The sequence below is a fragment of the Schistocerca gregaria genome, chromosome X (genome assembly GCF_023897955.1).
Source record: "Schistocerca gregaria isolate iqSchGreg1 chromosome X, iqSchGreg1.2, whole genome shotgun sequence".
In the NCBI taxonomy this organism is placed as follows: Eukaryota; Metazoa; Arthropoda; class Insecta; order Orthoptera; family Acrididae; genus Schistocerca; species Schistocerca gregaria.
Genome location: NC_064931.1, coordinates 408,816,182 through 408,842,853, shown reverse-complemented (window position 1 = coordinate 408,842,853; position 26,672 = coordinate 408,816,182). Strand labels below are relative to the sequence as shown.

The 26,672-nt window shown below is 42.5% G+C and overlaps 1 protein-coding gene across 1 annotated transcript in view; it reads left to right on the top strand.

Moving 5' to 3' along the window:
- Window positions 1-26,672, top strand: part of LOC126297756 (uncharacterized MFS-type transporter C09D4.1-like) — a 146,354-nt gene that overhangs the window by 31,462 nt on the left and 88,220 nt on the right. Inside the window, exon 2 of the mRNA XM_049988931.1 lies at window positions 4,867-5,091. Within this exon, the coding sequence (XP_049844888.1) occupies window positions 4,867-5,091 (225 nt within the window). The remainder of the gene's footprint in view (window positions 1-4,866; window positions 5,092-26,672) is intronic.

The window sequence follows — 26,672 nt, the reverse complement described above, 5'->3', positions numbered from 1 at the left end:
ACACATATTGAATCACTCACACACATATATGCCCATGATTCACATACAGTCTTTACATTGGTTGTATTATTTATTACTGGCATCGTGATGTGCTCCCATGCTCCCATCATTGCCACGAAATGTCACACCAAACACAAACTCAGTATGGAACACATAAGATTAAGCCTTCTTGACGTGCACTGCTTACACCGCGTAAGTTAAATGAAACTGATGACATTCACTTCCCTGAAATTTATTCGTGGACACAAACAAAATACACTAGGCCAGTGATGTCTGGACGTAGATACATTCTGCTACCAGTGCGAAGTCGGGCCAAGTCCCTTGTAAGGGAACAAAACCATGCGGATATTGTTCTCGTACCAGGACTTCATGTGGTATCACCCGGGTGGGTAATCGATTACTGCAACGTACCGTGGGTGCACCATATGTACGCCTGAGACGAAGAAATCGCTAATGGCATGCATCTGCCCCCGCCCCCCCCCCCCCCCTCCCAACCAAATAAGAAGATCAAAACAGCATTAGCCCCGAAGAAAGTTATGGATCCGGTCTTTTGGGACACGTTGGATGTAATGCTGGTTGATTTCTTCATCCATGGAGAAACCGAGAATGCTGCTAGTCAGTGTACAACGTTGCACGGGTGTAGAAAGCGATTCGGAAGAAACAACCAGCATTGCTTTCGAAAGATTTCGGTTTGATGCACGACAACACACAACCTCATACGGCCTAGGTTACGCGTGATATTGTCCAGCGTTACCGATGGACGCTATTGGAACACTACCCATACAGCACGGATCTCACACCAAGCAATTTTCATCTCTTCGGACTGTTAAAGAAGCATCTGGTCGTTCACCAATCTAAAATTTACGCCAGTGTACAGGAGGCTGCTGTTAAGCGCCCCTAAACCTGAACCATGGTTTCTTTTATAACTGTTCGATAGATTGGCTTACCGATGGAACAAATACTTGACAACCATGGCGACCACGTGGAAAAGTAATATCTGCTCCTACTAGAGAATTGATAATTTTGTACGTTTTTTTTTAATTTCCTGGATTAGCCTTTTCCTGCAGTGGACTTTTCTAACCACTCTTCTAAATATAGTATACAAGGTTGCTTAACTTCTGGTAATACAATGGGATATCAGAAAACACTTAGTTTGCTGTGCTGGACGACCGACAGGCCATTTTCAAGAGGAAATCTTTGTCCAGAAATCATAATATGGATGCGGTGGAGCTTCGAGGTTTGAAAACCATGTGTCAGTCTGTTTTCGTATTGTGTTTGGTAGCTTAGTTATGTATCCTGCTGTCCATCAGAATACACAGGCTCCGCCTAGTAATAGCATTTTGGTATGCGCTGCATCTCCCCATAGTCATTTGATCTCGTTGTAATTGTAAGCTGTACAGAACATAAATAATAAAATTACCGATATGCCGCTTTCATGCGGTGATGCTGTTGCATGATCGTACGCGGAAATATACCCAACGGATACAAGCTACTCCGCATCAGTCGACGTCCACAGCAATTGAGAGAAGAGTATTAGAGAGCGGATAGTTACATAAGTAAGTACGTTTTTCCAGAACTGTAGCGTGGATATGCAACAAATGTATTTTCTGTGGTTGTTACTTTTGCATCGTGGCTTTACACAATGTAGGCAGATCATGCAGAAAATACGGTACTTAGCGTGCGGATACCAAGATCGACGCTAACTCGATGGGCGAAAACACAGTAGGGATTGCACGTTGCGACAGCGAGTAATGAAAGCTTGAAACAATATCGATGAACAAAACCAGAGCCGTCTTAAACGAAAACATACAATAAAAAAGTTACAAATCAAAGTCCAAGGACATAAAAACGAGGTAACAGGAGTATTCGTGAATTGGTGTAACAAAAGCTTCAAAGACGAGATACGGACTGTCGATTCATCCAACTGGCCTGGTATTTTTCTCCTGGAGCAGGCCAACGGCCATCCCCGTGTGTCGAGTTTTTTGCGACCCTTGAAGTCACAGCATCTGTAAGCGGAACTATCTGCCACACAAATAATGTCACCACCTCTCTCCGAACCTGTATGCATACCGCTGAGAAAAGGGATGTTAGAACTTTATTTTGTTGCAGATACAGGAGTACTGTGTGGTACTGCGAAATTTATTGTACCAATTATTCTCCGGCCGACCGGAGTGGCCGAGCGGTTCTAGGCGCTTCAGTCTGGAACCGCGCGACCGCTACGGTCGCAGGTTCGAATCCTGCCTCGCGCATGGATGTATGTGATGTCCTTAGGTTAGTTAGGTTTAAGTAGTTCTAAATTCTAGGGGACTGATGACCTCAGCTTTTAAGTCCTATAGTGCTCAGAGCCATTTGAACCATTTGAATTATTCTCCATTTCTGTGCGGTGCTAGATGTCAGAAATGGATTCCAGCCGTACTTACTCAGTTGCATTTGAAACGCTCCTTTTGTCTGTGCCACGGAGCATCCGTCTCGCTGCACGAAGTCACATCAAGGTCGCGGACAGAATCCACGCACTCTCGGTGATAGGCGGAGCGAGGGACGAGTTACGCTACGTACTGCTTCATAGATTTGATAGGATTAGCGGACGCGGATGAATTCGCTGCACTGCCAGACATGTAAAATAAGCCTCAATAAAGGCCACCAGCCTCGCAATGGCCCGTAGGACAGAATTAAACTTCTCACTACTCCAATGTCAATAATTAAAGCCTTATATCTACCTGATTTCAGAAATAATCCGAAAGTCGGTCATTGGACTGGTATACCTATCCCGCTAACAGTTAATACACCACCTCCAATTGAATCCTAACATCATCCGCCGATAATCTCCACTAAGTGAAACATGATTGTAGTTCAACGTCAGTACATTCGCTCAGTTTCGACACATCCCCGCACACCACACCATCATCAGCACACAACTGCAGATTGCTGTCCACTCAGACCACCAGACCATTTATGTATACAGAAAATAATAGCTGTCCAGTCACACTTACCGGGGGGCACTGCTGATGATGTCCTTGTCTCTGACGAACACTCGTCGTCGAGTACAACATACTGGCTGCTATAACTTAAGAATCTTCGAGCCACTGACATATCTGTGGACCTAGTCCACATGCTCGTACCTTCTTTAACAGCCTACAATGGGGCAGCGTGTCAAACACTTTCCGGAAACCTAGGAATAAGGAACATGCCTGTTGGCCTTCATCCTTAGTTCGCAGTATATCATGTGAGAAAAGGTCAAGCTGAGTTTCACACAAGGGATGCTTTGCAAAACTGTGCTGATTTGGGGACATAAGTTTCTCGATCTCGAGAAAATTTATCACATTTTAACTGACAACTTGTTCAAGAATTTTGCAGCAAATCGATGTTAAGGTACTGTTTGTAAATACACGGATCTATTCTTTTATCTTTCTTAAGTACAGGAGTCACCTGCTCTTTTTTCTAGCCGCTTGGGACTTAGCGTTGGGCGAGATATTGGCGAAAAGTGCAAGATAATTACGGGGACGATGCCGCAGAGTAATCTTTGTAAAACCGAGATGGTATTTTATCCGTATATGGAGACTTACTTGTTTTCAACTGTTTCAGTTGTTTGTCCATACCAGAGATGCTTAATACTATACGGGATTTTGTTCGATGGTCAAATGACGGTATGTTTGTACAATTATCATGCGTGAACGATTTATTAAACGTGAAATTTTAAACTTCGGCCTTCCTTTTGCTACCTTCAACTGCCACGCCAGGCGGGACAACGAGTGACTGGATGGAAGCCTTAGACCCGCTTAGCGATTTTACATAGGACCAGAACTATTTTCTCGTGTTCTCAGCCTGACTTTTTGCTAAGATGTGGTGGTGGCAGTTGTATGTTTCTCTCATAGATCTTTTCACAGCTGCACGAATCTCTGAGCTTACTCTTTTGAACCGAGAGTACAATAGTTTCTCCTTCCTCAGCATTTTCCGAATTTCGTTGTTAGCCCATGTTTGTCTTTTCCGCCCTTAATCCACTTACTAGGCATTTAGTTCTCCACACCACGATTTACAATCTGTTTAAACTTTGTCCACAATTTATCTACGTTCATGTTACTGGAGTTAAGTCATCTCAGTTCATTGTTTAAGTGAGATGCCAACAACTGGTTATCAACTCTTGCTAGCAGCAATACTCTCCTAGCCTCCTTGACTGACTTCTTAACATCCGCAACCATAGTCGGTATGATATCATGATCACTAATCCCCTTCACTGTATTGACACCTTCGATAACGTTCAGCCTGTTTGTAGCTACAAGGTCTAAGATATTTTCATTGCGCATGGGCTGCTGAACAAGCTGCTTATGGCAGTTTTCGGAAGACGTGTTCAAGAGTATTTCGCAAGACTGCACCCCACGCAACGAGTCCATAGACGTCCCTGTCTAGATTAAAGTCGCCTCAAACTATTATTGCATGATCTGGATAACTACACGCTACTGACAGTATGCTTCGTTTTAAATGACTCTAGAACTGTCACGGTGGAATCGGGTGCCTGGTAAAAACATCCAAAAATTAAGTTGGGGTTATCTAGGCCTTTTATATGTGACCTGATAACTTCACTGTAACACTCAACTTGTACGTCAAGAGGAACAATATTTTTGTTAACTACATTGAACACTCCCACTCCTATGGTGGCTAATCTGCCTCTCCGATATACGTTCCATGACTCGCTAGATATCTCAGAACTTTCTAATTTGCGTTACAGTCAGCTCTCGGTATGAAGAATAATTGGAGCGCGAGATGTTTTCTGGAGGGCTGTGAATTCGGGAAGACGGCATTCGCGTGATGTGTCCTATTTTTTGTCTGGTGTACTGATTATGTTGCAATATCGATAAGAGCTGCTTGCAGGGTCTGCGGCTGTCCATTCTGCTGGGTGCTGCTCTGAACGCTGCGGCGACGTGGCTGAAGGTGTTGGCCGTGGCGCCCGGCCGCTTCTGGCTGCTGCTGGTGGCGCAGTCGATCGCCGCCGTCGCGCAGGTCTTCGTGCTCACCGTGCCACCCACCGTCGCCTTCCTTTGGTTCGGAGCCAACGAGGTGTCCACTGCCTGTGCGCTCGGCGTCTTCGGCAACCAGGTGCGTCTAGGACATCTCATACAGTTTCTTGTCTTTATGAGTTTACTGGTCTTTTCGCCATTGCTTCGCCCACGTACCAATGTGGCACATATATTGCACAAATCCTCTCCTCCCCCTCACTCTATCCATATTCTTCCCCTTATCTCTGTACATCTCCTCCTGCCCCTCTCTCTGTACATCTACTCCTCCCCATCTCTCTGTACATCTCCGCCTCCTCATCTATCTGTCCATCCCCTCATACCCCCTCTTCCTTTTCCATCTCCACCTCCTCTCTCTCTCTCTCTCTCTCTCTCTCTCTCTCTCTCTGTCCTTCTCTTCCAATCTCCCACGGTCCATCTCCTCCTCCAAGCTCTCTCTGTCTATTTCTTCCCTCCTCTTCCTTTTCCATCTTCTCACTATCTCTCTCTGTCTACCAATTCACTCCTACACCTCCCACTTTCTCTGCACACTTCCTTTTTCCTCTCTCTCTGTCCATCCCCTCACACTCCCCTCTCTTGGTCTATCACCTACTCCCTCTTTCCCTATCCACTTCATTCTCCCTCTTCTCACTATACATCTCCTTTTCCCCTTCTCTCAGCTCAGCTGTGCCCATCGGCATATAGAGCCCCTGGAATGCTTTCCAATTCTATGTGCACAACATGCCTGTCTTATAGGGCAGCCTAGATGTCAGTTGTTAGCAAATCTATTTTTCCCCATACCAACCCGTATAGGAGGTAGGGTGCTCTGCCAACCACAACAATTCTTCCCTTACTATAAGTACTATGTTTACCAAATTTGGTTGAAACAGATCCTTTGGTTAGGGAGGAGACATAAGAAACACACACAAACACAAACACAAACACACACACACACACACACACACAGACACAGACACACACAGACACACACACACACACACACACACACACACACACACACACACACACACACACATGTAAATCCATTTTGATGTATATAATTATGCAGATGCACTCATGCCTGGATCAGAATAATAACAGTGACTGACAATCTGTAACAGCAGAGCCTAGAAAGAAGAGACATTGTCAGTTGGCTGATACCAACACATGCAGTATGGCTGAGGCATCAGCAACTGCATGGTTCTATTGTTATCCAATTACACACTTCCCATTAGTGTGTTTGCTTTTTTTTAATAATGATAACAGCACAATTACTTTTCTGTGGTTGAATGTTGCCATATTTCAATATTATATGTCTCACAGACCAACGCAGTAGGAGGAAAAACATATCACGACAATTAGGCTGTAACTGCCATCTGCAACAAACTGTAATAACCATCACCTATGGTAGCAGAGCGATACGAGAACTGAACACAAATGAAGGTGTGTGTAAGGAAATAGGCCATGTTGTTTCCAAAGGAACTATCATGGAATTTACCTGAAGCTACACTCCTGGAAATTGAAATAAGAACACCGTGAATTCATTGTCCCAGGAAGGGGAAACTTTATTGACACATTCCTGGGGTCAGATACATCACATGATCACACTGACAGAACCACAGGCACATAGACACAGGCAACAGAGCATGCACAATGTCGGCACTAGTACAGTGTATATCCACCTTTCGCAGCAATGCAGGCTGCTATTCTCCCATGGAGGCGAACGTAGAGATGCTGGATGTAGTCCTGTGGAACGGCTTGCCATGCCATTTCCACCTGCCGCCTCAGTTGTACCAGCGTTCGTGCTGGACGTGCAGACCGCGTGAGACGACGCTTCATCCAGTCCCAAACATGCTCAATGGGGGACAGATCCGGAGATCTTGCTGGCCAGGGTAGTTGACTTACACCTTCTAGAGCACGTTGGGTGGCACGGGATACATGCGGATGTGCATTGTCCTGTTGGAACAGCAAGTTCCCTTGCCGGTCTAGGAATGGTAGAACGATGGGTTCGATGACGGTTTGGATGTACCGTGCACTATTCAGTGTCCCCTCGACGATCACCAGAGGTGTACAGCCAGTGTAGGAGATCGCTCCCCACACCATGATGTCGGGTGTTGGCCCTGTGTGCCTCGGTCGTATGCAGTCCTGATTGTGGCGCTCACCTGCACGGCGCCAAACACGCATACGACCATCATTGGCACCAAGGCAGAAGCGACTCTCATCGCTGAAGACGTCACGTCTCCATTCGTCCCTCCATTCACCACTGGAGGCGGACTGCACGATGTTGGGGCGTGAGCGGAAGACGGCCTAACGGTGTGCGGGACCGTAGCCCAGCTTCATGGAGACGGTTGCGAATGGTCCTCGCCGATACCCCAGGAGCAACAGTGTCCCTAATTTGCTGGGAAGTGGTGGGGTGCGGTCCCCTACGGCACTGCGTAGGATCCTACGGTCTTTGCGTGCATCCGTGCGTCGCTGCGGTCCGGTCCCAGGTCGACGGGCATGTGCACCTTCCGCCGACCACTGGCGACAACATCGATGTACTGTGGAGACCTCACGCCCCACGTGTTGAGCAATTCTGCGGTACGTCCACCCGGCCTCCCGCATGCCCACTATACGCCCTCGCTCAAAGTCCGTCAACTGCACATACGGTTCACGTCCACGCTGTCGCAGCATGCTACCAGTGTTAAAGACTGCGATGGAGCTCCGTATGCCACGGCAAACTGGCAGACACTGACGGCGGCGGTGCACAAATGCTGCGCAGCTAGCGCCATTCGACGGCCAACACCGCGGTTTCTGGTGTGTCCGCTGTGCCGTGCGTGTGATCATTGCTTGTACAGCCCTCTCGCAGTGTACGGAGCAAGTATGGTGGGTCTGACACACTGGTGTCAATGTGTTCTTTTTTCCATTTCCAGGAGTGTATTTTGGGGAACCATGAGAAACACTAATGTGGATGGTTGAATGGTGATCTTAACAGCTGCTGACACTTGGAATAAGAGAAACTTCCTGCCGGGTTAAAACTATGTGACCAACAGGACTTTTAATATCTACCTCCCCTCCTTTTTCTTTACAAAATTATGCTTGGCTGACTATAGCGGTAGATAAATAAATAAGCAGTAACTATTGCTATCTGCCTAAATGTTACTTTTTTTTGGAATTGCGGTTGTGTGCATGGACAACACTCAGAATCTAAGTAAAATTTATTACCAGCTTAATTTAATATCACTTTAGAAAGTCCCAATGGCTGTAATTGACTTATACATACTATTTGTTGTTGAGACAGTGAACACTAACCAATTACGGTTCAAATAGAAATTTTAAAAAGATAATGCACCTTCCAAGTGCTATAATATAATGAGCAAATGTGTAACTACCCCTGCTTCATAGTGGCTTTTATCATATGTCATTCACGCGTCTGCTGGTTAGCGAAATTCTAACACAGTCGCTAACGATGACAACATAGTCCGCGAGTATACCTAATGATCTACACGTATACGAGTAAATGTCTTAGCACATACCATAAATATGAGTTTGACACAAGGGAACGCTTCCCTCTTCAGAATCTGTTCATTTCGATACTAAATTACTCATGATTTACAGTTAGTGTACAACGACAATTGTGTAAAAATATCTAAAATTGACCTTTGTGGTATAATTACTAATCATCAGCACTATCCTTACACTTGAAGTTGACTACAGACATTACACATGTTCGTTATACACTGATAGGTCCTGCATGGTCATTTACTCGCACACCTTTCACAGAGTAACTGGAAGTGAGTGTTAAAGTATCTGTAGTCGTAGCAAAGCACATTCAAATCTCTCTCTTCTTCATTTCTTTAGTTACCTCACCACAGCTATTCTTCCTTCAACCCTGTTTAAATTAGAACCATTTAACGTATGCTAGTAAGCTGAAAATAACTTGAGTTTATGTATGGCTGGTAAACTATCGACGTTTGAGCCTCAGTATAGGTATTTACTAATTTTACATTTGACCAACAATAGAGAGGGAGATTACAAACATATATATATAAAAAGAGAAGTAACAAAAACCGAGTACCTATTGCAACTTTTTGTGATTCTTTATTTTATGAACTAATGTACCACAGATACTGCTGCATCTCCAAAAATGGAAACGATCTTTAGTCAGTTATTCCTTGGAAAATTGTTATATTAACAGCTTTGTTTTGTTGCAGTCCTTTTTTATCAAATTATGACCATTTTGTGACAAAACAAAAACTTCAGATTCGCTGTTAGTTACTTGTTGTACACTCACGATAAGTTGGAAATCCATTTATTGTATAACCTCTGTTTCTTAGGTCAATCACACATCACAGAACCTCAATGTTTTTTCAAGTTATTGATGATACCTACATTCATTAGTAAAATTGTGCACTGAACGTTTTCCCACCCACTTTTATAAACCAAACACTCATTAAATAACTTTATCTCTTTTGCAGTGAACATATAGTGTGTTGTGGAGTGATCATTGTGTTACAGAAATAATTCAAAAGCCAAGATCGCTTAAACACTGTTTAATAGATGACCGATTTCAACACACTGAAGGTACCATCATCAGATCTGAGTGTAGCTTAACATGTATAAATCATTTGGATATAACGATACACGAGGCAGGCCATGTGATATAAAATCATTTTCACAGAAATAAAAATTACAAAACAACTGGTCATGGTCATTCTATTCCATCAGATATGTAATTTTTATTTTGTATGTTTATATATATATATACATATATTTATTTATATATATTTATTATTTATTTATTTTGTATTTAGTTTTATTTATATTTAATACTTATTATATTTATATATTTTATATATCTTATGTACAATTTTTATTTCTGTGACAATGATTTTATATCAGCTGGCTTGCCTCATGTATCATTATACCCAAATGATTTATACATATTAAGCTACACTCAGATCCGATGATGGCACCTTTAGTGTGTTGTAACCGGTCATCTAGTAAAGAGTGTTTAAGCGATCTTGGCTTTTGAAATATTTCTACAACTTTATCTCTCTCATTCCAAAAACAGTTTATAAAATAAAATTACAATGTTAACATTTGTACAACTTTGTAATTACTTTTGAGTATATTTTATAAAAGTCATCTCTGGAAGCTGAAAAATTAACCCTTTCACATATGAATTGTTTTTGGAGGAAGGAACATTTTCTTTATGCTGTAATGCTCTTAGGTGATTTTTCAATGATTTTTGGACCAAGATTTGTATAAAAGTATGTACCCATTTTCAAAAAATGCTTTGTACACTTGGCTTACTTTATGTCTTAAAATAAGGAATTTTGAAATATTCACTTTTGTCATAAATAAACTGATGATTCAATAATTACCATACAATATAGCAATAATAATAGTATTCATTTATACAATGGAATGTAACTAACCAACCACTTCCATGTATCCTAGTGGTCACAAGCTGCTGCTCACTGCTGCACTGACCCGTTGATATTTTATAGTGAAGCCCAACAGTCAGCAACACTTGTAGATCATAAAAAGACTAAACATTCACAAATGTGTACAAGACATACCCACTGGAAAAAAATATTTTTGTTTCAACTAATAGATAGTAAAATTTAATGTGTAGAATTATAACCAATGGGTCTGAAAGGGTTAATACAGGGTGATTCACAAAGAAATGCAAATATTTTAATATGTTATCCTACAAGTAAAACTAAAGAAGAAAGCTCATACAAACATCGGTCTGCAAATGTTTAGTTATGGAGATATGGGTAATAAAAGATTTTGCCTCAAATGTAGCAAATTCGCTAATATGAAGCCATCACAAAACTGTATGAGGTTAAAGTAAAGCACGATTTCCATTTATTTCTTGTTATTGATCTGGTGAATTTAATAAAACATGTCCCAGACGTGTATCTGCAGAATTCCAGAACATCCACAGAAGTAAAGGAGTAATTTCGTGATTTTTTATTTATTAATTACTTAGCCCAATTTGTTTTTGAAATTCTAGGCAGTTGCACAAAGTTTTCACCGAAGGTTGTAGCTAATTTAATTTTGGAAAAATGATGGTAATAACGTTAACTGAAATTAAATGAATATGTCAGATAATCTGCTTTTATTAATTCACGTTTATTAATTCACGTTGAATTCACGTTAAACTGAAAAAAAAACAAAGCTCAATGTTAGAGAAGTTGCACAGTGTACATACAATTTCGCAATACATTCACAACAAATGTTCAAAAATGTCTCCACTGAGTTCGTTGTATTTAGCTGCACATGTGTGAACAGATTTTGTTGCTCGTTTGAGTTTCGCAGGGTTGTTCGTAATTTCGTTTCACTTCCATTGTTGTTATTATGTACTTTCGCTGAACAATACAGAAAACTAACTCGTTTCAAGGTTACGAAACGACTGAAACAGTTTACTAATGGTTGCCAACAAATGTTTCTACATTCTTAATTAAAAATAAACAAATTTACTTGACTAATAATCTTTGCTTCTCTGGATGTTCTGGAAAACTACTGCAGATACACGTCTGGGACATGTTTATTTTTCTAAATTTTGATAATGATCATGTTGCTAGTAGTTAGATTAGGTAACTGAAATCAGAGGTATATTTTCTCCCCCAAAGCACACTATATTTAGCGCCAAAACAATGCTGATTATAAATAAATTCTATTAGGTCACACAAAGCTGTAAATACAAGTTGTAGCAAGGTAAAATAATGGTTGATTGTTCTATTCAAACATACTTTTTAGTGAGTAAGGCAACTTCAATGACTGAGTCCCAAATTTCAGTGACTAATGAACAGTCTACATTAACAATTTCATGAGAAAACTATTGAACCAACTTTTATGTGGAATATTGATTATGTACTTCACTGTGAAACTCTACTTAACCAGTAAATCACTTCTCTCACTAACGGTTACGAAAATATTCTGTATCGTTCTGAACAAAGAAACATTAAGGAAATAAATCTGCAGCCCTACTTTTTTCACATAGAAGTCTCATAAACACAAGTACACATAAATGTACGTACACTTGTCACGCTTTGCAAACAACGAACCGCTAAACATGAATCAATCACTTATATTGACTGTTTATTGAAAAATACCGTCAGAATAAAGTCACTTTTAGGTTATTGGGTGACTTCTCAAGAAATTCTAATTTTATTATAACGTTACGCAATGGTAAAATTTGGAGTCCTTTCTAACTAGACGAAATTGTTAAATATTTTTCAAGCAAAAATGAGTGAATCACCCATAAACGGAGAAGAAAGTAAAAGGAAGCTTCACGGATTGAGAGTGTATGTGATAAAATTGCTGTGATTACAAAATCGAGTAAAAATTACAAGGAACTTGCCAGTATGTCGTTCCACCCTCTATGGCCTGGATCTATGTAATGATTCATTTAGGAGGTGAGCTGGCCTTTAACTGTTGTAGCTGGTTCTTGATATCCTAGATACTGACGCTGGGCATAGTTGGCAGCCAAGCTGGTCCTACACATGGACTATGAGCGACAGATCTGGGTAGCGTGCTGAGCACGGGAAGAGCATTGCCCTTTTTAAAAATGGCACCACAATACTGTCAAGTGAAAAGTAACACTTGAGGATGCAGATGTCCATGACGTACCGATGTGCCTTCAGAGTTCCCTCAATCAGTACCAGCCGTGATCTTGCCACCAAACCCACAGGATTTTACGTAAATTAAATTTGTGTTTCAAATGACGCCCAACTGCGTAAATAAAACTGATATTTTGTGACCCGTCGGTCATAAGCGTTTATCGCATATTTAAATATCGTTTGAATGCACCCAGTTTGGCCAAAACTGTTAGACTGAATAACGAAAACTACTGTTCCGCGCCATCAAGTGCTGTGTGCGAAATCGAACTGCAGCTCCTGTCTGCTCAACAATGGCACGCGACCTCGGCTGTACAACAGATCGCAATTTTAGCCTTCGCAAAAGTTATCCGTGAACACGAAAGACTCTTTCACTGGAGTATTTGCATTGTTTTTATTTGCACAACTAACGATATCATTATCATTTTTGTTTATGCATTGAATTGCGTGCTTACTAAATCGATTGTTGTTAAACAATTAAGGCGATAGACTACTGATTCTGAAGTAACTGATGGATATAGTGGTTCGATGGTAAAATTCACTCCCTATTTCGAGAGCACTGTCTTAATTATAATACTGCTTACCTGCAGTACCGTTCTGATACTGTGGATACATCCCTCCATTGAAGGGCTACAGATGCAGATGCAGGGAAAGAGAAGACTGTATCTTACCTTATTAACCCCTCTAAAAGAAATATTATGTCTGGGTTCTGACGGTCACCAAGCTCTGCAGGAGTGAAACTGATTGCAATTAATTCTGAAATTTGTTGTGAGCTTAAAAGCAAATTTGTTAATTTTACTTTGTACTCAAAATTCTAAGATGGAAGGAAACCAAACTGATTCTTGTGCCATGTTCTGGCAGCCGTCTTTCAACTGTTTTACGCAATTAATTACTGAAATTTATCAACTTGATTGTGAACTTTAAAGTAACATAATTTACTCCAGGGAACGGAAGAACAAAGGCACAGATACATAAGATTGTAATTTACACTAATTGCGTTACTAGCATTGTACCCTGAAATGCTATAGTCTTTGCAAATATTATTACGATACTAAAGCTCGTAATTTTCACACATGTTATAGTATGGAATAAATGACAAATGATTGAGGATCGAGTAGTGATGGAATGATCAAATAAAAGTCTGATCACTGTTACAAAAAAACTATAGTGTTCAAATTAAATGTTATTTGATTTGAACCTAACGTGACAAACTCTGTTAACAAAAGTACTTTTCTGAACAAAATGAGATTCTTACCTTTTCGTGGTTTGCGCAGATGCAAACGTGACTGTGGTTGAGTAGTCACGTCTCTGCTAAATTAATACGCGCCAGGCAACATGAAACTTTCCAGAGTCATTGTCTGTGCGGAACCTCGCAGCATCGTAAGTCCGGAAATTTTTGTATCCGCGACTTGATGATTGCAGAGACGACTTAATAGCGAGTAAGGGAGAGACCAGACCGCCCGGTTAGCCGTTCGGTCTAGTGCACTGCTTTCTGGGCAGGAAGGCGTGCCGGTCCGCGGCACGAATCTGCACGACGGATTAGCGTCGAGGTCTGGTGTGCTGACCAGTCTGAGGATGGTTTTTCAGGTGGTTTTCCATGTGCCTCGTCGAATACCGGTTGGTTCTCCTTATTCCGCCTCAGTTACACTATGTCGGCGATTGCTGCGCAAACACTTTCTCCGCGTACGCGTACACCACAATTACTCCACCACGCAAACATTGGAGTTAACCTCGTCTGGTCTACTGGGGGCCGAACCGCTCAATAACCCTGGGTTCGGTGTGGGGCGGCGGTGGGGTGGGTGGACTGCTGTAGCTTGTTGTGGGATTGTGAACCACTGAGGACTATGACGGGGACGAAGCCTCTCAGTCGTTTCTAGGTCCCCAGTTCCATACAATATAATACAAGGGAATGGTCACACCACTTTGATGAAGATTCGACACACTTTAGAACCACAATAGGTCAGCAAGAACTGGAAAACGAATGGCGGGTTGTAAGAGCCACAAAAAAGTTCCAGTTCTGAGCCAGTTAAAACCCTGCGTAACACCGAGACATTTTCTTAAAAGAAAAAACACCTAGCTTCCTATTTTTTCCTTTCCCTGAGAGCTAGGAGTGGGGGAGGGGGATGGGATTTGGCACGCTAGTCCACCCTTTGTCCTCGGATATGGGCGCCCTTGATCTGTGGCAATCGTCAATGCATCTACGCCGTATAGCACTTCCCACTGTCTGCTTCTTCCACTACAGTTGCGCGCGGCACCACCGAGCGCGTCAAGCCAACCGTCCAATCCGATTGCTAGATTTTTGTGATATTAACTTTTCTTTTACCAAAGCATCAATTAAACCCTCAGGCTAGGCAGTCGCTTACAACTGGGTAAATAACTATTACACTGTTTTCATCTGTTTAAAATAACAGAAATATGTAGAAAGTAATACATTTTACAAGTGCACAAAGATATCTCTATTGCCAACCTCACCTATAGTTTCAAGATTTATCGATCGATTTTTCAATTGTTTACGTATATGTGGTATAGTTGTTCCATTACAACCTGAAGTCTGACCCAATGGTTTCCCACACCATGATGTTAAGGATAACACTGCTGTGTCTCTCCAAAACGTTGGTAGAATGGGACCTCTGCCAAGGTCGCTGCCATACAGACCGACGAGAGTAGTTTGGGGTTGTGCGGAACTGGGATTCATAACTGAATACATTGCGACAACATTCATCGGCTGTCAATGCTTGCAGATCATGGCACGTCTCGAGATGTAACCGTTTTTGTTGTCGTGTTAACAGCAGCCTACTCATGGGAAGGTAATTGGATAACTGCCTAAGCCAGCTGCTGTTAATCTCTAAGCAACGGTTGAGGATGACACAGCATGTTGCAGGGAGTCCATTGCTTGATCTCAGATGGCAGGCACGCAAGTGAATGGGTTACGATACACTTGACGCATAATATGGCGATCCTCCCTTGTGGTGGTCACACATGGTCGACTGGAACCATTACGACGACCATGCCACACCCCATGTTCCCATGCAGTAAACATCAAGCCACTATCACATCTGAATCCGCACAAATCTGGATATTGCACAATACGACCAGCCAGCCAAATGCACAGGCAAAATTGAGATCTCTTTCAAATTCTGTCAGGTGCTGACAACGTTGTCTCATACGAGTATCCGCAATCACTGTGTCCTTCACAGTAAGCACCCAACATCCTACGCTGTTCGTGCCCCTTAATACACTACCAGGCCTGCTAACAACACTAAACATGAACAATATTGCACTATGATGATCGTCTTACCTGTCACCGAGAACTGAAACTCTGATCATTTATATACCCATTAATGGTGTGTTTCCGCACTTTTTATTGCTGATGAAAACCACACATTGCATGTTGTACTACCATACAGCGAGACCTTCAGAGGTGGTGATGCAGCTTGCTGTACACACCGGTACCTTTAATACCCTATAGCACGTCCTCTTGCCATGATGTATGCCTGTATTCGTCGTGGTATACTATCCACAAGTTCATCAAGGCACTGTTGGTCCAGACTGCCCCATTCCTCAACGGCGAATCGGCCTGGATCCTCAGAGTGGTTGGTGGGTCACGTCGTCCATAAACAGCTCTTTTCAATATATCCCAGGCATGTTCGATAGGGTTCATGTCTGGAGAACATGCTGGCCACACTATTCGAGCGATGTCGTTATCTTGAAGGAAGTCTTTCACAAGATGTGCACGATGGGGGCGCGAATTGTCGTCTATGGAGACGAATTCCTAGCCAATATGCTGCCAATATGGTTGCACTATCGGTCGGAGGATGGCATTCACGTATCGTACAGCCGTTACGGCGACTTCCATGACCACCAGCGGTGTACGTCGGCCCCACATAATGCCACCCAAAAACAGCAAGAAACCTCCACCTTGCTGCACTAGCAGAACAATGTGTCTAAGGCGTTAAGCCTGACGGGGTTGCCTCCAAACAGGTCTCCGGCGATTGTCTAGTTGAATGCATGTGCGACACTTATCGGTGAAGAGAACGTGCTGCCAATCCTGAGCGGTCCATTCGGCATGTTGTTGGGCCCATCTGTACTGCGCTGCATTGTGTCGTGGTTGTAAAAATGGACGTCGGGAGTGAAGTTGCGCATCATGCAGCCTATTGCGCACAGTCTGAGTCGTAATACGACTGCCTGTGGCTGCAGGAAAAGCATTATTCAGCATGGTGGCGTTGAAGTCAGGGTTCCTCCGAGCCATAATCCGCAGGTAGCGGTCATCCACTGCAGTAGTAGCGCTTGGGCGGCCTCAGCGAGGCATATCATCGACAGTTTCTGTCTCTTTGTACCTCCTCCATGTCCGAACAAAATCACTTAGGTTCACTCCGAGATGCCTGGACACTTCCCTTGCTGAGAGCCCTTCCTGGCACAAAGTAACAATGCGGACGCGATCATATCGCAGTATTGACCGTCTAGGCGTGGTAGAACTACAGACAACACGAGCCGTGTGCATCCATCGTGGTGGGATGACTAGAACTGATCGGCTGCCGGACCCCTCCGTGTAATAGGTGCTGGTCATGCATAGACGTTTACATCTTTTGGCGAGTTTAGTGACATCTCTGAACAGTCAAAGTGGTTGTGCTGTGATACAATATCCACATTCAACGCCTGTCTTCAACAGTTCTGGGAGCCGGGATGATGTATAACAATTTTTGATGTGTTTATCTTTAAAGCAATACATTATAAATACTGGCCCATGTCATTAACAATGCTAAAGGAGGCAGTACGTTGAAGATACGAAGAACTACGTTGGTGGCATTAAATATTATATTGATTCAGCCTCAGTGCTTACAAGGCTCATGCAAAACTCATCTACTTAACAACTTATCAAGCACCTGTGTTTAAACACTCCTTATTTTGTACCATGGAGCCAGCAAGAATCCGATTTTTCCATACAGCTGTAAAGATTTTAGCCCCGTATACAATCCGAGATGTGCACTCTATGTTGGCTGACTACTGACTTGAGGCTTGACCTTGGTTAGCTCGCTCTCCTCGCGCCTTCCACCTTTTCCATTGGCACGCTTTTTCCTCCTTAGCACAGGGGTACTTCCATCCAGCTTTCCTGTCCTTTCGCTAAAATTCTGTCGATCCTACATGTGCATCACTAACCCTACAATGATTTCGCAGGTTATGTTATGCATATACACTACTGGCTATTAAAATTGCTACACCAAGAAGAAATCCAGATGATAAACGGGTATTCATTGGACAAATATATTATACTAGAACTGACATGTGATTACATTTGCACGCAATTTGGGTGCATAGATCCTGAGAAATCAGTACCCAGAACAACCACCACTGGCCGTAATAACGGCCTTGATGTGCCTGGGCATTGAGTTAAATAGCGCTTGGATAGGGTGTGCAAGTACAGCTGCCCATGCAGCTTCGACACGATACCACAGTTCATCAAGAGTAGTGACTGGCGTATTGTGACGAGACAGTTGCTTGGCCACCATTGACCAGACGTTTTTCAATTGGTGAGAGATCTAGAGAATGTGCTGGCCAGGGCAGTAGTCGAACATTTTCTGTATCCAGAAAGGCCCGTACACGACCTGCAACATGCGATCGTGCATTATCCTGCTGAAATGTAGGGTTTCGCAAGGATCGAATGAAGGGTAGAACCACGGGTCGTAACACATCTGAAATGCAACGTCCACTGTTCAAAGTTCCCTCAATGCGAATAATAGGTGACCGAGACGTGTAACCAATGGCACCCCATACCATCACGCCGGGTGATACGCCAGTATGGCGATGACGAATACACGTTTCCAGTGTGCGTTCGCCGCTATGTCGCCAAACACGGATGCGACCATCATGATACTGTAAACAGAACCTGGATTCATCCGAAAACATGACGTTTTGCCATTCGTGCACCCAGGTTCGTCGTGAATGCTCTGAAACGATAATCATTTGCATATCACAGCATCTTCTTCCTGTCGGTTAAATTTCGCGTCTGTAGCGCGTCATTTTCGTGGTGTAGCAATTTTAATGGCCAGTAGTGTAGAAATGGTTTATGTTTGGTACAAAATCAGACTAAACAGAAATAGTAAAAATACATATAAAACACAATCTATAATAGACTGAAATCCATGAATGATCTAAATTGTTGGTGGTACAACCTTATCTCTTTATGTGGTATTAACAGTCTTAATTCAGCCGACGCCTAGTTAGTTTCAATCATATTCCTGTAAGTATGCTTTTTATCACAGTCCCTTCTAGGCAATGTGCGATGAGAATCATTGTGCATGCAGAAGTGGAATTCAGCTGTGAATATCTTGTTCAGTAATGGTAAAATGTCGATGTAACTCACCCCTCCAGCCGGAAGGATGTAAGTCACTGGAGGAATACGGTTCGTATCCCAGTTCGGGGGCCATAGAGGTTGAGGTTTTCCATGATCTCCCTGTATATCTTAAGGCAAATACCGGGATGTTCCCTTTGACTAGGAGAAGTCCGATTTCCAGACCCTTCTTTATCCAATCGGAGCTTGTGCTCTCTCTAATGACCTCGTCGTCGAAGGGACGTTAAATCCTAATCATCATTCCTTCACTCCACCACTATAAATGAGCCTGTCTCTGCGCTGCCATTAGTGAAACACATATTCCTATCGCCTGGCTTTCCATTCACAATTTGTTTGGAAATTGTAAAGTCTGTTGCAGGTGTAGGCTCCACAGATAATTACCGAGCGAGGTGGCGCAGTGGTTAGTATACTGGACTCGCATTCGGGAGGACGACGGTTCAATCCCGTCTCCAGCCATCCTGATTTAGGTTTTCCGTGATTTCCCTAAATCGCTTCAGGCAAATGCCGGGATGGTTCCCTTGAAAGGGCACGGCCGATTTCCTTCCCCATCCTTCCCTCACCCGAGCTTGCGCTCCGTCTCTAATGACCTCGTTGTCGACGGGACGTTAAACACTAATCTCCTCCTCCTCCTCTACAGATAATTATCTTACAGGGATCGTTGGCTTCTTAAGACTACAGTAAGACACAATTGGAACCTCAGTTGGCACAAACACCAGAGTGTGACGATTTCTAGGGACAAGAAATGGAATAACCAAAAAAATGTTCCTCCCTCGCTGAACACCTGATCCAAATGGCACATGCGCCTTATCCTCTAACCGGCACCGAGCTACTTCATCATGAGATTAAGGGTACTAGGTTAGACATTTTAGAAGAAATGGAGATTTTTAAACATGTGCTATTTGATAAGGATAGCCTCCTCAATGATCATTTTCAGTTAAAAAACAAGAATTTCTTTGAATGTTTTATGCCATTATTTAGAATACCATGACCAGATAATAGTTGGTTGGCAGGAGCCGAGCAGTATTTCGGTGGCGGTGTGACACGGATGGTCGGTGTTTGATGTACTTTATTTTAGACATCGCTTAAGGTAGTGGCTAGCATGCGTGCATTTGAGCACATGACATTTTGGTATATGATTCACATCAGGTGGTCTCTCCACATACGGTGCTTACATAGTGTGGCACACATGGTTTTTAAATAACTAACATGCCCGCATCTATCCCGTAAATAATAGTCACATTCATATAAGTGGTTACTAGCCCACGAGCGGTGAAATGGAGCCTCAGGTGACAAGATGAAGTTTAGCTGGTTCGTCTCAACCTTTCGGGATTTAATTCCCTTTACATTTGTAGTTGCAATCCAGAGACGACTTCATTCTTGTCTATTTATGGCATGCAAGTGGGCAAATTAGTAGCTATATTTTATTTGTTTTTAATTCTTCCTACGGTCGCAGGTTAGAATCCTGCCTCGGGCATGGATGTGTGTGATGTCCTTAGGTTAGTTAGGTTTAAGTAGTTATAAGTTCTAGGGGACTGATGACCACAGTAGTTAAGTCCCATAGTGCTCAGAGCCTTTTTAACCATTTTTTAATTCTTCCCTTCCATGTCAAGTGTTCATAATATTTCCCTACGTGTCTTTTCGGGTCCAGAACATTTTATCATATCATATCTATTTAATAATAGTCTTTAATTAAGACGCAATAACTGTCTTTTGTAGCGCGTAGTGAAATTGACCTCTGTCGGTAAATGGAGTATAAGGGCGACGAAAGGGCGTTGCACGTCCGTTCACCCAGTTACCATATTTTTTACACGAAAAACGTAATTTGACCTATGCTGCTCATTTGCTATTACAAGGGGATGAAGTGGTGTTGTTCGTTCACTCACGCGTTATTTTTAGTAATAAGATAAAAAAAATTAATCTTGAAAATATTCTTCTTTCAGTGCGTGTCAGCAATAAGAAGTATGTCTACATCAACTGATAAAAACACCTACTCGACCATCTGTGTACAGGTTAACCGAGATTATTGCATTATTGCGTTTACATACTACAGTTTCGCTGTTTTATGTTCTATGTCATCTTTCATTAATAACGATGGGTGTGTTATACAGTATTCGTTGTGAAAGGGCTGATATATTCTAATAGTGTAAGTCGGGATAGTGTGCTCGAACATATATAAATCCATGCATAGTTCGTTACATTTTAGTCATAACCTGGTGCAGAGGTTTATGTTTAAGATTTTAACCTTTCTGTAAGTTATTTGTTTTAAGATATAACTGCTTTGGTCTTTTATCTTTGACAGTCATGGTCTCAGTTACGCATGCACTATGTTCCCCGCCATGTTGATTTGCAGCGCGTTATCTAATCCTACTTAGTTTCACGTGAGCTCCCGAGGCCCACCGCACGACGTCCATGGAGACGAGGCGCACGCCCGAGCTTATGTTAAGCCTTGGTGTTGACTTAGTACTTACGTACCGCATTTTTAAAATGTGACGACGCCTATTCAGGCTGTTTTATTTGTATTCCTAGACCATGCCCTCTTAGACATGTTATAGATTCACGTATATCTTCTGAAGAAAGCTCAATTACTTGGGCTGAAATCTAGGTAATGGTTGGTTTCATTACCATAATCGAGGCTGATAGTGTTGTGGTTGGCAGGAGAGCCAACCGTATTGCTAAAGGAGGCTGAAATGCACGCGTTTTAGCTCACGCAGGCTGGCGTGAGGTTTGAAACATGACAAGGGAATTACAATTGAGAAAAACGGATGTAGCTGGTGGAATACTTAACTTTAATCCATTAATGACGAACGTCGCTCTTTATGGTACATGATTCACAATATCAATAGTACTGATACTGGCGCCTTACTAGGTCGTAGCAAATAAGTTAGCTGAAGGCTATGCTAAATATCGTCGTGCTCAGTCCGGAACCGCGGGACTGCTACGGTCGCAGGTTCGAATCCTGCCTCGGGCATGGATGTGTGTGATGTCCTTAGGTTAGTTAGGTTTAAGTAGTTCTAAGTTCTAGGGGACTGATGACCACAGCTGTTAAGTCCCATAGTGCTCAGAGCCATTTCAACCATTTTAACTATCGTCTCGGCAAATGAGAGCGTAGAACTCAGTGAACCATCGCTAGCAAAGTCGGCTGTACAACTGGGCGAGTGCTAGGAAGTCTCTCTAGACCTGCCGTGTGGCGGCGCTCGATCTGCAATCACTGATAGTGGCGACACGCGGGTCCGAGGTATACTACCGGACCGCGGCCTATTTAAAGGCTACCACCTAGCAAGTGTGGTGTCTGGCGGTGACACCACAGATAGTTTCTTTTATATTAGATTATCACGTTTTCTGAAGGTGCTGCAATGTTGAAAATACAAAAATTACTTTGAACTGACAAAGAGACAGTAACGAAATCTGATGGAAAAGGAACACCCGGATAAAACATGGAAACGTATATGGGTGAACATCACCAACCCCATTCTTATGTCGGACGTAGCTGCTGTAAATGGAAAGAACGCCACAGGTGAAAAGATGCATAAAATTAAACTACGCCGGCCGGCCGGAGTGGCCGTGCGGTTCTAGGCGCTGCAGTCTGGAGCCCAGCGACCGCTACGGTCGCAGGTTCGAATCCTGCTTCGGGCATGGATGTGTGTGATGTCCTTAGGTTAGTTAGGTTTAATTAGTTCTAAGTTCTAGGCGACTGATAACCTCAGAAGTTAAGTCGCATAGTGCTCAGAGCCATTTGAACCATTTAAACTACGCCCTACACCGTACTGTAACCGTTGTCACCTTATAGACATACTGGCTCACACCTTCGTTTGTACAGAGAACATCGTGATATGGAACTGGAAGAGGAAAAAGCTATCGATTATTAACAAGACGACAGAGAATGCGATCAGCGTGGACGATGTGTTACGCCCGGACTGACACGTGTTTCCTGCCGCGAAGAACGATGGTTACACATGGCTTCTCGGACAGTGAGTGTACTGCCCTTTCACGCAACTAGATGCGGACCTCAAAGCATTCATGTTGTATATTCAGCAACAACATCATAATTTATAAAAAAACATCCTTTAAGTATAAACAGTTGTTACAAAACTTTCTTATTTGCACTTTACCTCAAAACTGAGAGTCATTCCACATTTTATTACTTCATGTTCGGAAAAGCAACTTACACGTTGTTGAGGAGCGCATCCGCGACAAAGCCACATGTACACACACCAGTCAAGAAAACTGTAAATAGTAAAAAAAGAAATGTTAAGTAATTTGTTGGAGAATTTTTTTCATTGCTATTATTTTCTTTATTTGAAACTGACGATTACTTATTGCTGCGAAGTAAATTTCATTTTCAAATGGTGAGAAGCTACCACCACAGAAGAAGCAACTTTCCTTCCTTTCCTTTACGCTTATTTGTTGTGAATAGCACTGATGCGCAATATTCATCTGGATATTAAAAGAAGAAACCCACTACATGAATGTGATGCTCTCCTCATATTCTGATGCACCCAAGGTGGGAGAAAGGATCTTTCAGAGCGTGACGCTGAGAGTTCAGAGAAGATAAACAGAGAAACCCAAACTCGGGATACCAGAGGTTGTATACATACGTGACACTTAACGGAAAACCAAGAAACTACCCTTCGAGAATGACAACTTGAAGCAGTCACTGAGCAGGGATTTCTCCTGCAGCGAAGGCGAGTCAGACGGCTGCGGCTACACTTCATGCGGATACAATACTCACCTGATCGACGATTGCCATTCGTAAGAGGAAGCCTGAAGCTGTTCATCTCTTGCAGCGATTACGATCTTACAATGAAACAATGGACTGAATCATGAATTTCATGTAGGTCCTTAAAATTGTAGTTCAGTCTGCTGTTGGCCACTCTCGAACGACTTTCACTTTAATGGTATGAGTTGTAACATTTTTAAAGTGGTCAAACTCTGTAATATCATTGGTGTGAATAAGCCAAGTTAAAAAAAAAAAAAAAAAGGTAGCGTACTTGGGTGTCCAGCACGTTTGATTGAAGGACGTGGGTTTGATCCCTGCTATCTTTTACATTTTAACTGAGTTAGCTACAATTCTGTATACTAAGTTTTATGTATACTGCTAACAGTGCATCGCTAAGTATATTTTTAAGTTCTTGCCGAAGTACTTGAACTTCAAGTGTATATACACCTATCCCAGTATATCACACATTAAATTCCTAATACAATACAATGAACAACCACGAAATTTTAATGATATTTAATTGCTGCGAACATAATTCATCAACAGTCAATACGAAGGCCAAGCGTTTCAGTTAATCTAAACAGTCCATAAGTAAAGCATACAAAATTTTTGAAAAGAAAGTCAGACGTTTTGTGAAATGATTTGTCTTAAAGTTTGAAATAAAAAATATTAGAGAAACATTTTATGCACCTCATTTTCTGTTCAAGATTTTGAGCATCATTCAAAGACACGTCGAATGTTTCTCAGTTGTATTCTTATTGAGACTTCATTCGCCTTGCTAACGTCTTCTGTTCTGGAAAATTCTAACTTTAGTACTTAATTCGAAGGAAGCATTTTTGACATTTAAATATCACACCAGTGTATCTTTTTATGTGCAAAATAGCTAGGCCATGAAGAGATGAACTTTTTGACGCTTCATTTACATAACTTACAGGAATATTTCAAATTTTCCTCAAGTGCGTAATAAAGTTTTTCTTAATTACCATGATTACTTTCAAGTAATTAAATACTTTCTTGAAAAACTAGACCTCATGCTGGTCGTTTTGATACCCTGTTTGCCTGTTTCTCTCTCTTTGTTTGGCTATGAAAATTAGGACAAAACCTCATTCTGTAATTTATAGGGAGTCTTGTTTCGCTCTGCTCACACGTTTCACAAAAACGTATCGAGTGTTAATCATACGATAAAACAGTCCTTTCTGCGTGCTGTAATTTCCAAAAACCGTCGTTTCGATATCTTGAACCGTTTATGAGATACGACGATGTTTACGAGCACTTGATACCCGATGCACAGGAAAGGATTCGGACGTGCCGCGAGCGACCCGTCCACGGATATAACAACCGATATCTCAAGAATTAAAAGAGATATCATTCCGCTCGCAACTTTAAATACAAATTAGAAATACTGGCTACATTTCATAGTCAATAATGTGCGGCCTAAAAAGAACTATACAGAAAGTCTGCGCAATGTGATTTTACCTCTGCAATCTTTTCTTAAAATCGGATGAAAGTATTTCATAGCTGCCGTCTGCTTTCCCGAGGAGACCCGTAGCTGTCATTCTCACTGTCTCTCGCTCGTACTGCAGCGACGAGATTCAAACACGTTTGAATTCAAACGTCGCTAGTTGTAGCAGAGCATAAGTAGCGTCATGGACGTCGCCCACGTAGGACTTCCTTCGCCGCAATTTAAACAAAAACTAGTTTACACGCTAAAGCCGGACCATTAACCGAGCTACCCACGCACGACTCACTACCTGTCATCACAGCTTTACTTCCGCCAATACCCCATCTCCTACCATCCACACCTCACAGTTGGCCGTCGATGATGACGTGAATGAAATTCCTGATATCTTTGTGATTATTGTCCATGGATGATTTGCATCTGCAACGATCTCACTTCCGTAGATGGTCGCGTCGCTTAGTTTTCCTGGAGTCGGCGGCTAGGTGAGTGGCTTATACTTCTGTACGGTGATGGGGAATAGCTACGGCCTTTTGGGGAGCGACCATAGCCAGTTGACCGGCGTGAATAGAACTTTTGTGATGACTGACGCCTTTCAGCGTAATAGTCGCCGAAAATTCTCCTTCTTTCTCTGCTGTAACGTTCAACGTGCCCAGGGAGTCCACAGTGGAAACACACAGGAGTGTTGTCCTCCATCTTCCAAATGTCTGTTCTTCTGTTAGGTGTTAAACTTTGCATAGCAGTTAATTGTACCTGCATTGGTAGGGTGATGAGATGTCGTTCGATGGCTCGGCATAAGTTTGGGTTGATGGAATCCATTCTTCCTTGCACGTTTGGCTGGTGGCAGACATTAGTGCCAAAGATCGATTCACCTCTTGTTCTACATTCTCAATTACCTCCTGTCGCGTTGGGTCGACATTATTGCTGCTGTTTCTTTCTTACTCGGTCCCTCAGTTCTGGTTGCCATAAAATGTTGTATCTCTTCTCTGTGTGACACATGAGAGAGATGAAATTGTGGTGGTCTTCCACAACTGCAGTAGGGGCAACGTTGGGGATTCTGTCACACGTCTTGCGTCCGATTCTGTTTGTTGCATTTCCTCGATGCGCTGACACCACTTGATGAATTCCTCGGCTTTTGGTGACGTCCTTTACCAGAATTCACGATGTGGCATAGGGCCAAAAAATTCTACAGGTAAGAGTATGTCATTTTCCCACGATGTTGTACCGTGTTTCTCAATTGTTATTCTTCTAAGTGGATCTGATGTTGGTAGTCACCACGTGTTTTCTTCAGTTCGGAATTTATCCTAGCTACTGATCGTCTCCTCTTTGTCCTCGAACAACTGCTGGGCTGCTCCATCCAAGTAAAAGTATGTTTCTTCCAAACACATCATGTCATTCCACGTGTTGTATTAGGCAACTCGATCGAATTGTTTCAGTCATTTGTCGGGTTCTGACCGGTATCTCTGGAATACTGAAGAATTCCTGATGTATAGCTAACATATTGTTAGCTTGGGATCCGTTGGTGTCCTGAATATTCGGACCGTGGGAAGGA